The following is a 14545-nucleotide window of genomic DNA, read 5'->3' as shown; positions in this document are numbered from 1 at the left end:
TACTAAAATATATCCTAAGATACTGTAAAAAAAATAAAATAAAACATCACACACACACACACACACACACACACACACACACACACACAAATACACTGGATGCTTGATTATTACTGAAATAACTAAAGCTGCTTTTTCTGACCCATTAAAATGACCCAGAACCTTTTTGTTGGACCATGAGCCACACTTTGAGCAAGGCTTAGTGATACCTACCGAGTCAAGGTGATGCTGCCTGTCGATCTGCAGGTAGGTTGGTGTCACGTCCATGCAGCAGCATCCACATTAGGCTCATAGAGGAAGGGGGGGGGGGGGGGCTGCAGCAGCCACTGTCTGTCTGGTAGCCTGGCTCTCTGCAGGAGAGTTCAAACTTCCCCGTTCGTCCACATTATCCTTTAAGAAGGGTGGGTGGGCAAATCTTCTTGTGCAACAGCCCCGGACAGTCCACCCCCGACACCCACCAACCAACCCACAACCGCCCCTGCCAGCAGCGGCTGCACAACCACCCCTCCTTGCGCATGATCGTCTCCTCAAACACATGCAACAGTGTCCTCCCCAAAAACCAGAAAGCCCCCCCTCCCTCAGGGAGAGATCCCGGGTGGGTGCGCACGCCAGCCAAAGCACCGTGTCAGGGGGAGCCAAGCCGGCAGGAGGCAGACGGAGGAAGCCCCTCCTCCCCGTGTGGCTTGAAGACGGGGAGTGAGCGGGATATTCCCAAACAGCTGGAAAAGAAGGAGCTGCCCGGCCCTCCCCAAAAAGAGTGTCAACCTTTCTCCTCTCCAGTTGTGCGTCTTTTGAGAGGGGGGGGGGGGGGGGCTATTCCAAATCAATCAGCAAGAGAAGGAAATGTCTAAGCGTTCTGTTGCTGCGCAGCTCTCGGCAAGGTGTTCCTTCCACCGCGTTGTGACTGTCAAGGCGCCAGGAAAGGTTTCATCCCTGTCGGGTTCATCTCGCCCTCGTTCCCTCCCCTGTACCAAATTGTAGCGGATGCAGGGCGACCTCTTGTGGCCAAGCGTCATCATTGCTCAGCTGTCAAAAAAGCTGGACGTTTTGAGTGGTCACGTGTAGTTTGCTGTCACTCAGCCTAAAGTTAGCAACAAAAATGCTTTTTGATTGTTTTGGTTTTTAACGATTCTAATGTTTAACTGTTAGCATCTTTATTCTCGCTGCTATGCTGTCATTCAGGACGGGCCAAAAAATAGGTCCAGCGGTGCCATTATTTTAGTTTAGTTTATTAGATGCTCTTGGATTGAAATAGTGACCGGAAGTGACGTGCACGCTCCTAAACGGGCTTGATGCGAAGCCACAAGCGTTAACGACAGAAACAAACAATCGGGTGGTATTTAGTAAATGAAATGACATTATTCGCAAGTTCTGAAACCAATTGGACGCATGTTCTTCAACGTATCGACCACCGCGTTAAGATTTGTTCTGTGTTGGTGAGGTTTTTTTTTTTTTTTTATTCCTTCGACACATATAGGCGCACTCATGTTCATCAGCTTTAGCTCGAGAAGTGAATTCTACAGTTATTTGAGCTCACTCATTTCATCATGCACCATTACTTTTGGAGATGCATCAACAGTGCAGCACAATAAACAGCATGATTTAGCTCGATAGATTTTTCTTTTTAGAGCATTAATCATATTGGTGATTTTTTTTTCTTCAATAATGGTGAATTTTGTTATTTTTTATTTTATTTATTGTATTTATTTACTTGCTTTATCTTATTGTCGTGTCCGTGTATTTAACAATATTGCACTTGCATAACAGCTAAATGCTGCTTCGCCATGTGTTCCTTGAACTCTGACCTCCACTAATTGGCCTGAATCTGCTCATCTGAGAATCCTACTGGGTTTACTATATTCCATTAGCATTTATTTAATTTGTTTGGGACATAAAACATTTGGTCATTTATAGACAAAATGTATAATTTTAAAATTGATGATTGCATCCCAGAGTTACAAACAATACAGTTAAATCTAGGACACAAGTAGTCAATTGTTCATTGCTGCTTTTTTTTTTTTTTTTTTGCGAAAGGTCCTTCATTTCATGTGTGCTTCATCACAGTGGCTGTGCAGGGTGCCCGGCTGCAAGCAGCCCCCTCAATGGTCTCTCCCACCATCAAGGCATTGGTGGATGCGGTGTGGGCGGTGTGGAGCATCGGGGCCTCCATCTATGACTACATCCATACCAGTGCCATGGAGGAGCGCATACACGCCCTGGAGAAGGTCATCAGCGTCCACCAGTTTGCCATTGGGCTACTGTTGGCGGCCATGTTGGTGCTCTTCACTTACATCTTCGTCAAGAAGGTTTGAGAGTCAAGCAGATTGAAGGGATTCCAATTGTGTAGAAAGGTGAAATTGTAATAATCTCACGTTTGGGAGCAAATAAGATGCTGAGTAGATTGATTCTTGATTGGATATTGCTTTGATTTCTTATTACTGCTACAGATACATAACTTTCTAATTCTATCATTTCAAAAGGGATCAGTATTGAAATACATTGTTGCCATTTTGTCTGCCTTGTTAGTTTTTCTGCTAACTTTGTATAATATTTTTTCTGAGATTTTTTTTAACTTTACCTTTGAATGAGTCGGATGGATTTAGAAACCAGAATGATTCCGCCCACCTGATGACATTCATTTCTGGATTGAATCAATTAAAATAGGATTTACCAAAATGTGTAAGTACGACTTGGACTGACATTGGAATTCAAAGATGCTATTCCAAAACAAATGTAATATTTTTATTTGAAGTGTGTCTAAACAGGAAATTACACAGACATAAATTTGCCACATAACTTTAATACAAGGCGTAATTGCAACTGGAAACATCTCCCTCTAAATCTCTGGAAAACATTTGGAATCTGGTCAGCAAATTTGGTAAAACATGGTGAAACCAAGCCATCTGTCCAATGACGACTGTGGAAAACCAACCTAAATCTTCATAAGCCCCCTCAGGCTGAGCAACTCCTGATTTAAAGAACACGCAACCTCTGCTTTTTCAAATTGTACTCAGAGGTGCCCAGTCTGCAGGAGCGTATATTTGGAGATGAACCTCTCCACACTTTCGCCTTCCAGAAACTTCATGGCTCTCCAGTGGATCTTGCTGCAGTTCTCTGGCTGGCCAAGGGGACCCATCTCCTCCTGGATGTACTCCAGCCACAGATCTTGACAAACAGGTCAGGTTGAAGTTTATTGTCAAACTAAACTCAAATTTACTGTCAAACTAAACTCAAATTAAACATAAAAGAGGAGAATTATATTTTGTGATTTTAATCAGAGCCAACTAAGTCTTATGAATGTTTAGATAATGTAAAATTTCATACAGGCCAACAAAACTAGCATCACTGTTGTGGTTCTAAACTGTAAACTTGTACTTGACCACAGCAGACGCATAAATATACTCACAGGCATATTTTTGTTATCCTGCTTAAAAAATGACTATTTTATTGTAGTTTAATTGAGACTAACTTTTCTGTGTTTGAAATTAGTACGTGGAGTACGGCATGTAAGGTAAGGTAGTACAATGCCCCCTGTTGGCCAAAGCGTGCACACCAGAAGGAGATGCACTATGTCTATTGAATTATCCTGCCATATTTTAATTCTTTCTATTCAGTGACATCATTTCTATTTTAAAAGATTATAACACTTTAGGGTGCTACTTTTTGTCATTTTTCCAGCTGGTGGAACTCATGACTTAAACTTGTTTATAAACAAATGGTTTATGGACAGTACGGTGTCGAATGGATGTTTTGACCTGTTCTCGTCTCACCTTCATCAGAGGATCCAAACTCTTGCAAGACCCTCTCGTAGTAGTCCCTCAGATTGTTCATCTTTGGGGTCTCCTGCATGATCAACACAACGTTAATTTTTTTTATTTACACTTTTTCTTCGAGGATAATATAACGCGCAATAGAGTAACACATTTAGTAATATTTAAGAATGTGGGTGGGGTTTTTTTCTGAAACGTCATAGCTATGAATTGAGAATCATGGTATAAGCTGTATTGTGCAAGCTTTTGTAAGTCCAACAAAAACCCCATCAAAATTTAGATGTGAGATAAAAAAAAAAAAGTAAAACCTTTCTTTTTTTTGTACATTGAGTAGCCATATCTGAATAAAATAATAAACATCATTGTATTTTGAAAGCTCACTTTCCCAACATACAACATTGAATGCACACACCTGTTCTTTCTCAATGTGTATCATTTTGGTGAAGAAGAATTTGGATAGAGGCCGATTTTCCTGTAAACTAAAACACACAAGTTATTCCTTCATAGTCCTTTAAGTGACATTATTGCCAGGATGGCATAACTTACCTTTTGAAAGTCTTTCTCGCTTTCTTGTAGCCTCCAGTGGAATATGACCAATCAACATAGCCCTCTTTCATCTCCATGGCAACTGCCTCCACCGCGGAGGACAGACCTCTCTGAGAACAAGCGGGAAGAACAAAAAGTATCATCATCGTGTGAACTGCTCAATGCGGATCGCCGTTGTCTGACGGATTTAATTTGAACCTTGAAAATGGCCTCCGTCTCTTCTGGGTTCTGCTTGACTACGCTCCACTGGACCTGCAGCCGCCAAATTGGTAAGCTTTCCTGCCAGCCCAAAAGAAGTTCACGAAGAAGTTGGGTTTTTTTTTTTTATAACAATTTTTTAGCAGAAACCGAAAAAGCCATGACATTTGTCGAAAATAAATCATTCTTTTTATTGTAATTCACATTAATTTGTTTCACATCCAGAATGTGTATTTTTCCATTATTTTGCATTTAATTTGACAGTATTTCAAGATGCCTTGGGGCTTAACAACTCTAAAGTTACATAAAGTGTAGTAATCCTCCTCGTGCTGCTACTGCTTATGAAAATCCAAGTAAGACAATAACAAACTCTTTTCTTGGCGACAAATTTGTAGTGGTGAGGTTTAAATATTGTTCATTTCAGCACCTTAGCGGTGTGTTTACCTTGGGATGAACGCGCGTGAGCGCATCCCGGAACAGCGGTCCGACGTCATCTTTCCCCAACTGAACCAGCGTCTGCAAGGCCATGCTCCACGCCGACACGGATTGGCTGTAGCGCTGCGTGGCTGCTACGGCGATGCGGGCTGCGCCCTCTTCATCTCCCGACAAAAGCAGGATCTGCATCTGCGCGACGACATTGCGTTAGGTAAGACGAGGGGTGGAATACTCTTCACGTGTCTTACCCAGTTCTTGTAGAAATCCTCCCTCAGCAGTGATGAGTCGTGGGCACGCTGCAGAAGTCCCAGCAGCCTCTCTTGTCTCTGTAAAACACAAATAGTATTTTCATCTATTTCATCTAAAAAGAAGTAGAAGAAGAACTTTCTTACTTTGTCTTTCAACTCTTGGACATTTGTCTTCCTTTTCACCCTCTCCAGACAGAAAGTGACATAGGTGGTCCACATGGATTCTTACAAGGATGAGACATTTGAGTTTTATTTCATTCCGAGGCACACATGCGGGTCGTGCGAATCCTCTTACCGGTGTTGATGATTCCGAGTCCTTTCTCGTAGACCCGACAGCATTCAGCCTCTCTTCGGTCGACCTCGGAAGCGCGGCCCTTGGCGGTCCGGAGCACCTCCTCCGCCCACTGAGCCTCCAGCTCCCTCTTGGCTAAGAAGTCCCATGTCACGCTATCAGCGAGGAATTTGGTTTGCAAGCTGGATGACAGGAAAGGCAGGGTGAGTTTCATTTTGGATTTTTGGGACTGTTTAGTTTTGGTCGCCACTTACTCCTGAAGGATGGCCTCTTGGAAATCTTTGGTGAAGTCAAAAATTGATGCGATGTTGAGGAGTGAGATGACAAACTCTGCGTCTGTGGGATGAAAACATACAATGCATACTTAATACATAGTTTGTTAAACAATGTCAGAATTTTAAAGGAAGAACCACACCGACCTTTGTTTTTGTCTGTGGCGTCATTGTACACAACCATCGCTAGTTTCCCGCTAAGGATCTCTGGAGAAAACTCATATTTATCCTATTCACCAATAAAATAAAAAAAAAAGGAGCATGTCTTTATTGACTCATCCAGCTTTATGGTGCATCTGAAAAACACTTCCTTCGTTTCTACATCATTTTTAAAGTCAGACTTCAAGATGGATTTCTTAAAATGTATCACTCACAAGGTCAATCTGAGCTTGCTCCAGCTCAGCCTTCCGCTTCCGCAATTTCTCACAGTGTAACAGCTCCATGCGGAAGTACTGCGACACGTTACAGAGTTAGCGAGAATACTTTTTAGGAGTCAAAATGGGTGAAAATGTCTTATAAGTGCTTCGTCCCTACCTCCTGGTAGATTTTTTTGTTGCCCGGGTGGAAGCGTAGAGCCCTGAGGAACAAATGCCGGGCACTTTCTGAGGAATTCCTCTCTTCCAGCTCGCTCTTGGCTGCCATGATCCAAAGTGCTAGAAAAACACACGGTCAAATAGCTTCTGATGTTTGGTTCCTACTCGCCACGAATGAGAAGAGTACCTGGTTTATCAGGGTGGATGGCCAGCATTGCTGAGAACACCTTGCTGAGCTGCGCCTGCGTACTCTGAGGAAACATGGTCACCAATTTACACCTTTGCTAATGAAAATAATTGAGAATGATTCATTTGTAACGTACCCATTTCTTACAAAAGGCGACATGCGAGAGCCAAAGCTGCACATCATCCTGCAAGGCAAACATGTTGGTTTTGCATTTCTTAAATGTTTTTTCTCATGTTGCTAAAAGTCACAGCTTTGTTTTGTTTTGAGTGGGTTTTTTTTTTTGTGTAAAAATAAGATTTCCCTCATAAAAACATGAAATTTTGTGTCTCCACTCTCCAGCTTTCTTGGTCATTATTGATTTGCTAACTTAATCATTAATTAATCAAGCACCGCAACTGGATTGTTATTCTTTCGTTGGGCAACATGCCCTTAATATTTAATCCTTGATCCGTAAGGGAATGTTTTTTTTTTCGGAATACCTTCCACTTGTTTGTGGCCCTTTTGAAGACACTGTTGATTCTTTGTATGATGGGAAACTCGATTTCTTCTCTCTTAAAGTGGTAGCGTATATGCTGCAAAAGCAAACGTGTCAACAAAATGCAGTTTGTTAAACAGCAAAGATTAATGTCATGATAATGTCATCCATAGAATATGTCCACCAACCGCTCTCCTCTTCTTGATCAACTCCAGGACGTTGATTTCATACTGCAATTTTAACAACATTGTCTATCAATGAGCATTTTCAAAATTTGTCCAATTAATGGGAGTGATTTTAAGATTTGATCACTCTACCTGTATGTATCCTATGAAGTCATCTTTATTGATGATCAGCCTGTGGAGTTTGTACTCCAGTGATGTCACCCTTTTGATGATAGCTCTGTAAAACACAAAATTGTGCTTGACTAATTCAGGAAAAGTATAACTCATAAGTCACATATACATGATCAAGTACAGTACCCTAATTGGTTTTTTCTTTTTGTCTTTAAAGTTTACGTAAAGAACATGTTAAGAAGTCAAACTACAAGTTCATTACGCCTGATGTTTCTCCCGCACGATCATAATGGTTTTTTTTTCCCTTCGTTTTTATCATCGTATTTTCTTACTTGACTTCTTTCTTAGTGAATAGTCCCACTCTTTCCAATTGCTCCAACTCCGGTATTCTGTCCTCGATCCGCTGCTGAACGATCTCTGCCATATTGGCCCCTCAAAATAAATATATTCACCGATCTTTTGATTAAATTCAATGTCCCTATAATCAAACAAGGATCATACCACGAGACAGCGTTAGCGACAAACCACTTCGCTCACACATGTCCGGAAGTTGTGATGCGCCACACTTCCGGGTCCATAACCAAATCGCTCCGACCCAAAAACTATATCTATAAAAATAAAAAAGGGGGGTACACTAATCGCATTTTGAGAGGAAGAAACGGTGATACATTATTTGATCATTTTCTCCGATCATTTCCAAATATATATCTGTTATACATTTTTTGGTAGAATTTCACCAATTACAAATAAAAAAAAAATTCTGTGCACTGTGCTGATGACAATGTTGTCTAAGTTTACGAGTTTGGCAGTCGGGTGAGTTTAAATTTTAAATTATGTGTGGCGATATTTATTTTTTTACATACTTAACATGTATTAGACAGGTAAGAAAGCCTGACGTATGGGGTCATGCATTCACTTGAAACTCGCCTAGTTTCCCGCAAAATCGCAGAAACCGAGAGCGGGTACCCGTCACTTCCTGATTCCAGTAGCCAATCGCAGCCGACGATCCACACAGTCCGGCTTTCATTGGCTGACAAATGAGCAATCCTCTGTTGTTCATTATAAATTGAAAGGACGCCGCACGGCAATAAATTACCCATGCGTGGTTATTAATGACATGAAAATTATTCAATCTACATCCGACATAAGAGCAATATTTGTGTCTGTAAGCGGCAACCCGGGACCGCTACCGGTGTATTTACCGGTAAACTATGCTAGCCTTACGAGCTAACTAGCCAGCGACAAGCTACTCGTCGCGTCCTGTTCATCTTCATGGGCTTCCGCTGTTGATTCTTCCAGGCTTGTGCTGGGGGCAGCGAGGCTAACAAATTGATGCCATCCGCCAGGGTAGGCTGCCTTTATTCAGGACAAATACACACAAAAGCGAACTATTTAGTCATCATAAGTTTCACGCCGGACGAAAAGAGCACCGACCCAAGCTAAACAAGCGTGTTAGCAAGTGTGGTTTCGCTAGCTACCGTGCTAGTGGTGACGGCAACTTTTGCGGCACAGCTATTGTTTGTCTTGTGATTGTGTGTTTTTATGGGAATATTATGTGTGCTCATAGAATTCGGGCCACATTATGAGCGGGGCGGGTTACAAAGCGAACGGCGCCGTGTACCCCGCCTCGTCGGCGATGTTGAACTCCGTGAAGAAGCCGAAGATGGAGCAGATTCAGGCCGACCATGAGCTTTTCTTGCAGGCCTTCGAAAGTGAGACTTCAACCCTTGATGCGTTGTTTTTTAGTTTCATTTTATTTGCATTTGCAAACAACAGTGTCTATTTAGTAGTTATGTGTTTGATTCTGATCGTGTTATGGATGTTCCCCTAGGCCAAGCAGATTATCCCCCCCCCCCCCGCAGCCAATAACTGAGAAGTAGCATCAAACTGTCATTTATTTTACTACAGAGTGGTAAATTTTGTAATAAAAATACTGAGTACATTGTGCGATTTTTTTTTAAAAACATTTTGGATTTGGTTGTCAACAACCAACTTACTCGTTTGCAATAGTATAGTAAAAAAGAAACTGAGGGGGGGGGGGGGTACCTCACTTGTTAGCGTCAGTCCTAAATGTAATTAAACCCAAAGTAGATAGGCCTCTTAATTTGTTAGTGACTCGTTTGATTGTATATATTACACTTATGACATTTCTTTTTGTTTAGAAATTTTTATGATGTGTACAGCAATATACAGCACATGGTTGGCTAAAGAGATTTCTTTCTTTCCTAGAGCCAACACAGATATACAGATTCCTTCGCACCAGGAACTTGATTGCAGTAAGTTACAGATTTGTATCCATTAATACTTTAAAATAATTGAATATCTAAACAAACAATTACACCCTGCCTTGTAGCCGATATTTTTGCACAGGACTCTCACCTTCATGTCCCATAGAAATGGTCGCTCAAATGCCAAAAGGTACACAAAAACCGAGCCTGTGCATCATGCCTTTCCCAATTGTGATCTTATGAGTGAAATGGAAATTACAAATATGAATAATATATTTTTTTTTCCCAGGAAAGCATTCAAAGTAGATAACATGTTACAAACTGTAGAGAAGATGAAGGGAGAGCAGGAATCTCCCAGGTAACGTGGGATGTTATGATCTTTTAATGCTACTAATAGCCAAATAGTCACATGTAACTTAATTTTGATGATTTTTTTTGTAGCTTGTCATCACATCTGCAGTTAACCTTCACTGGGTTCTTCCATAAGGATGGTAAGTAGAGCTCCGCCCCAAATTCTTGATACGCTTGCCGGAATATGAATATCGACACACCTTGGTGTCCTCTGCCTGGAAATGACACGAGGAAGAAATGTAATAAAACATTATTAGTGATTTTTTTTTCTTCCCCTGATTGACATCTCTAATTGTCAGAACACTAAAGAGTGTGTCAAGTGAACTGAGTCTGCGTGCATGTTGCTAAACTTCCCTACAAAGTATTAAATATAATCTTGCGTGAGGTGGTGATCCACTCTGACTTTCATTCCATTACTGAGAATGTAATTGTCTCTTTCCTTCGTCTAGAAAAGCCATCTCAGAACTCGGAGAATGAGCAAAATTCTGTCTCCTTGGAGGTGCTACTTGTCAAAGTCTGCCATAAAAAACGCAAGGTAAGGCGTCTCATTCAGTCTCACAAATCGCACCATCTTGTTCATTCTCTCGTTCTTCGGCTCCTCGCAGGATGTCAGCTGCCCGGTTAAGCAAGTGCCTACAGGTAAAAAGCAGGTGCCTTTGAATCCTGACAGCCAGCAAAGCAAGCTGGCTTCCTGTCCCTCCTTAGTGGTGTCCAGCAACGAGTTTGAGCCTAGCAACATCCACATGGTCAAATCGTACTCGCTCCTCTTCAGGGTGTCACGCACGGGCCGGAGGGACGCCAATGGCCTGCCCAACGGTGAAGCTAACGAGAACATTGGTAAAAGAAATGAACTTCGCGAGGTCCACAGAAGAGCCTTCTGTGAAACAAATGTAATGACGGCCTAAGTGTGTCTGTGTAGATGTGAGAGATACTCAAAGTAGAAAGAAGAGGAATTCCTCTCCTAAGGACGAAGGGGACGCAACCGAGACATATGTTGCCCAAATGACAGTCTTTGATAAGAACAGGTACATTTATTGATCCTTCATGAAACCTTTGAGTGAAGAGTTGAAACCAAACCTGTCTATGACCTGTGCAGAAGGTTGCAGTTGCTGGATGGAGAGTATGAGGTGTCCATGCAGGGAATGCAGGAGAGCCCCGTGAGCAAGAAGCGAGCCACGTGGGAGACGATTCTCGACGGCAAGGTGTGAGGCCGGTGCTCCACGTGCGCCTTCTAATCCGCTCTGTCATATCAGACCACTGACCAAACTATCGCCTATTTCAGAGGCTGCCACCGTTTGAAACATTTTCTCAGGGACCCACGTTGCAATTTACTCTGCGCTGGACCGGCGAGGCCAGCGGGAAGTCCACGGCCCCTGTCGCAAAACCTCTTGCTACCCGAAACTCTGACACCCATGGCCCCATGGAGACCAGGACTAGTCACCACAGAGCAACACCCTTAGGTAAGGTCGTGACTACTGAGCACTTTTGCGGACTATATTCAGTCAAATAGAGAGTGTGCCTCTGCTTGAACAAATTCCTCTGTGTTGTTTTTCCCAGCAGTGAAAGAGGCCGTCAGCACAGACATCCATGCGAGGAACGAACCCGTCCCGTGCGAGCCGCGTCAAAAGTTACGGATATTTTATCAGGTAGGCGCTTTGGTTATTTTAAAGTTGGTTACGCACTTTTTTTTGTTTGTTTGTAAAGTGTCACCAATGACGTGACTCTCACTTTGTCACTTTTCCGTCACAGTTCCTGTACAACAACAATACGCGGCAACAGACAGAGGCGAGGGACGACCTTCACTGTCCTTGGTGCACGCTGAACTGCAGCAAGCTCTACGGCCTCCTCAAACACCTCAAACTCTCCCACTCGCGCTTCATCTTCAACTATGTGGTAAGAAAGAACCGTCAGGTCTGCTTGTGAATGGAAACTTGACATTTTCTTTGAGAATAATATTGCAATCCGTGGTGGTGGGGTTTATTTATTTGACTTGGCAGCCTCACCCCAAAGGAGCGAGAATAGACGTCTCCATCAACGAGTGTTACGATGGCTCATACGTTGGCAATCCTCAGGACATCCACAGTCAACCGGGCTTTGCTTTCAGCCGCAACGGCCCCGTCAAGAGGACCGCTGTCACTCACATTTTGGTTTGCAGGTACTCTGTTGACCGCATTGTGGAAGCTGCGTTGAATGGCTGGCTGGCGGCTTAAATGTTGGAAGCAACTAAACAATGAAGTCACGTTAGAAGGCCTAATTATTTCCTTCTTCTTTTGCAGGCCCAAGAGGACCAAGCCAAGCCTGTCCGAGTTTCTGGAGTTGGAGGACGGCGAGTTGGAGCCGCAACGGACCTATGTGAGCGGACACAACCGTCTGTACTTCCACAGTGACAGCTGCATGCCGCTGCGACCGCAGGAGATGGAAGTGGACAGCGAGGATGAGCGGGACCCCGAGTGGCTCCGAGAGAAAACGGCAACGGTGAGCAAGAACAGCCAGTACCAGGCATTTTCTGCTGTAATGTAATGGAAGACGGACGACAGATAAAAGTGTTTGGTCGAAGCAAAAACATTTGGCACCGTGATCAGCACCGATTGTGTATGATGCTATTTGTCCAGCAACTGGATGAGTTCACTGATGTCAACGAAGGGGAGAAGGAGGTTATGAAGCTATGGAACCTTCATGTCATGCAGAACGGGTACGTGGACATCAAATCATCATCAACGGAATGTACTTTGCACAGAATACCATAACTCGGGGCTCGTCATTTTGCCACGCTAAAGTTACGTTGTGATGTGCGTGGCAGGTTCATAGCCGACAACCAAATGAACCAGGCCGTCATGCTGTTCGTGGAGGACTGCGGGGCGCACATTGTTCGCCGCAACCTCTGCCGCAACTTCCTCCTGCACCTGGTGAGCATGCACGACTTCAACCTGGTAGGCACGGCCACCATCGACCGGGCCATGACGCGCCTGAAGCAGATCCAGGAGGATCTCCCCGAGGATGCCGAAGAGCGGCAGGAACGTGCGCTCCTCGCAGCGGCGGGGAGCTGCAACGGCAATGCGCCGTCCCCCGGTGCGGGGAAGCAGGGCAAGAGGACAAAAAGCGCTCTCACAGACTGATGCGAGCCCCATGCCTGGAACTTGTAGTAGTCACAGGGGAAGGTTGTTGTTGTTCCCCCCCCCCCCCCTTGTTTCAATAAATATTTCCAGCCTTTTGGTGCTAAGAGGTGGTCAGCCGAGTGACTGACTGCAAACAAACATTTTGTAAAACTTGAACTCAACCAAATATGAATGATGCACAAGTGACTTGCCCGCATCAAAGAGGTTCTGGGTGAATATGAATGCATTCTAGGGGTGGGGAAGCCCCGATTTAGGAGTACCGTTTTTTTCCATGTATAATGCGCAAGATTTAACTAATTTATTGTCCTGAAATCTGGGGTGCGCATTATACATGGGTACAATTTTTTTTTTTTTTTTAAATCCGGATATGATACGGAGGCTGCCATTACAGATGCGCTTTCTTTGCTGTTCACTTCAAACACGCTCCATACGAGCACAATGCTCTCGTATCAGACGCTTGCTCGATCACCTGTCACAATGTACCCTCCACAAATCCGAACCATTTCTTCGCTATCGAGTTTGCTAGCGCATGCGCAGTGATACTGACCCGCAGAATATCTTCCGGTTGTTCCCAAAGATGATCTTTTTTCTGAAATAATTTTACGTTTACGGGCTTAAGTAGGAGTCAAAATTTGGGTGCGTATTATACATGGGTACAGGTTTTTTTCCAGCATCGACATGCCATTTTTAGGGTGCGTATTATACATGGGGGCACATTATACATGGAAGAAAACGGTATGTGAACAAGGCCTAAACAATGTTATAACCCACAAATCCTCCGTGTGTGTGTGTGCGCGCGAGCGGGTGTGCATGTGTTCATATGTGTATATATATATTCATATGTGTATATATATATGAATATATATACATATTCATATATATATGTAAACATATTTTTTGAATAAAGTCACAATGGCCCACTGAGGAGGACTGGATCCTGGTTCTCTACCATTTTAATGTTTCCTGCTCATAGATGAGGATCATCAAAACTACAGTTGAAATTGTACTCGGTAACATGAATTGTACACGTCCGTGGTATGAAGGTAGCCTTGTCTTAAACCCTTAGCTGATTCTTTTTAGCACTTGATGTTTTTATATGTAGAGATATTCATTTTGCATAAGTCAGTGCTGCGCCACAACGTGGCATGCAGCCTGTTTTTCCCATCAGTGGAGAACTGGGAGAAATTCCATTTTAGTATCACTGTTGATACTGTGAGTCCAAGAAATGTCAAATAGTTTGTGCCATAAGAGACTGTGCTTGCCTTCCCACCCCTAAGAAAGCAGATTTGAGTTTTTTTCCTGAGCAATAGAATTTGAACAATCAGTTAGATTGGAGTTTCAGTGCCGTGCAACTAAGTGGTTATCTATATTTTGATTACATTTTTTTTACTGGGTGACTGGACAAACTCAACGATGCTCCACCAACAACCCAAAGTTTCTAAGTTTTTAGAAGTATAATTTCCTGATTAAAAACAGGGAGCCTTTTTTTCTTTCATTTCCCAAACACCCGATTGTGAGTCATGTAAAAAAAAAAAAAAAAAATTACACTTAAATAAAGTCACATTCAACCTCATTTGGCCTGCAATGTTTAAGTGGCC

At 43.1% G+C, this 14545-nt stretch overlaps 2 protein-coding genes and 1 long non-coding RNA gene across 4 annotated transcripts; 2 read left to right on the top strand and 1 right to left on the bottom strand.

Annotated features, from left to right (window-relative positions):
• Positions 1–336: 336 nt before the first annotated feature.
• LOC133151363 (uncharacterized) lies at positions 337–3426 on the top strand. The gene is made up of 2 exons (XR_009713893.1): positions 337–1436; positions 2065–3426. It is a non-coding gene; the product is annotated as an uncharacterized LOC133151363 (long non-coding RNA).
• utp6 (UTP6 small subunit processome component) lies at positions 2729–7828 on the bottom strand. The gene is made up of 19 exons (XM_061274318.1): positions 7585–7828; positions 7274–7358; positions 7145–7186; positions 6961–7053; positions 6618–6665; positions 6482–6545; positions 6296–6414; positions 6136–6213; positions 5909–5990; positions 5744–5825; positions 5493–5671; positions 5342–5421; positions 5198–5275; positions 4959–5138; positions 4515–4595; positions 4317–4426; positions 4183–4249; positions 3771–3843; positions 2729–3165 (listed from the first exon to the last, which is right to left on the bottom strand). Exons 1-19 carry the CDS (start codon positions 7674–7676, stop codon positions 3011–3013), a joined length of 1788 nt encoding a protein of 595 aa, XP_061130302.1. The 5' UTR covers positions 7677–7828; the 3' UTR covers positions 2729–3010.
• Positions 7829–8265: 437 nt separating this feature from the next.
• On the top strand, positions 8266–14520 carry suz12b (SUZ12 polycomb repressive complex 2 subunit b). 2 transcript variants are annotated; one of them, XM_061273446.1, is made up of 17 exons: positions 8266–8599; positions 8820–8964; positions 9482–9528; positions 9606–9670; positions 9770–9838; positions 9922–9971; positions 10281–10366; positions 10437–10668; positions 10751–10856; positions 10928–11033; positions 11114–11291; positions 11392–11477; positions 11581–11724; positions 11829–11986; positions 12108–12306; positions 12444–12523; positions 12632–14520. In XM_061273446.1, exons 1-17 carry the CDS (start codon positions 8585–8587, stop codon positions 12945–12947), a joined length of 2082 nt encoding a protein of 693 aa, XP_061129430.1. In that variant the 5' UTR covers positions 8266–8584; the 3' UTR covers positions 12948–14520. The 2 variants fall into 2 exon arrangements, with proteins under 2 accessions (XP_061129430.1, XP_061129429.1); XM_061273445.1 differs by having other exon boundaries at positions 11389–11477.
• Positions 14521–14545: the final 25 nt, after the last annotated feature.

The sequence above is a fragment of the Syngnathus typhle genome, linkage group LG3, assembly GCF_033458585.1.
Source record: "Syngnathus typhle isolate RoL2023-S1 ecotype Sweden linkage group LG3, RoL_Styp_1.0, whole genome shotgun sequence".
Classification (NCBI taxonomy): Eukaryota; Metazoa; Chordata; class Actinopteri; order Syngnathiformes; family Syngnathidae; genus Syngnathus; species Syngnathus typhle.
Note: the sequence above shows the minus strand (reverse complement) of the source record. Positions and strands in the feature narration are given on the sequence as shown.

Coding starts and splice junctions, on each gene's coding strand:
- utp6 (XM_061274318.1), bottom strand. CDS start 7,676: ATGGCAGAGATCGTTCAGCAGCGGATCGAGGACAGAATACCGGAGTTG. Junction 7,359..7,584: donor TTCACTAAGAAAGAAGTCAA/GTAAGAAAATAC, acceptor TGTGTTTTACAG/AGCTATCATCAAAAGGGTGA. Junction 6,666..6,960: donor GGGCCACAAACAAGTGGAAG/GTATTCCGAAAA, acceptor TTTGCCTTGCAG/GATGATGTGCAGCTTTGGCT.
- suz12b (XM_061273445.1), top strand. Junction 8,965..9,481: donor TTTCTTGCAGGCCTTCGAAA/GTGAGACTTCAA, acceptor TTTCTTTCCTAG/AGCCAACACAGATATACAGA. Junction 11,292..11,388: donor CCACAGAGCAACACCCTTAG/GTAAGGTCGTGA, acceptor TGTTTTTCCCAG/CAGTGAAAGAGGCCGTCAGC.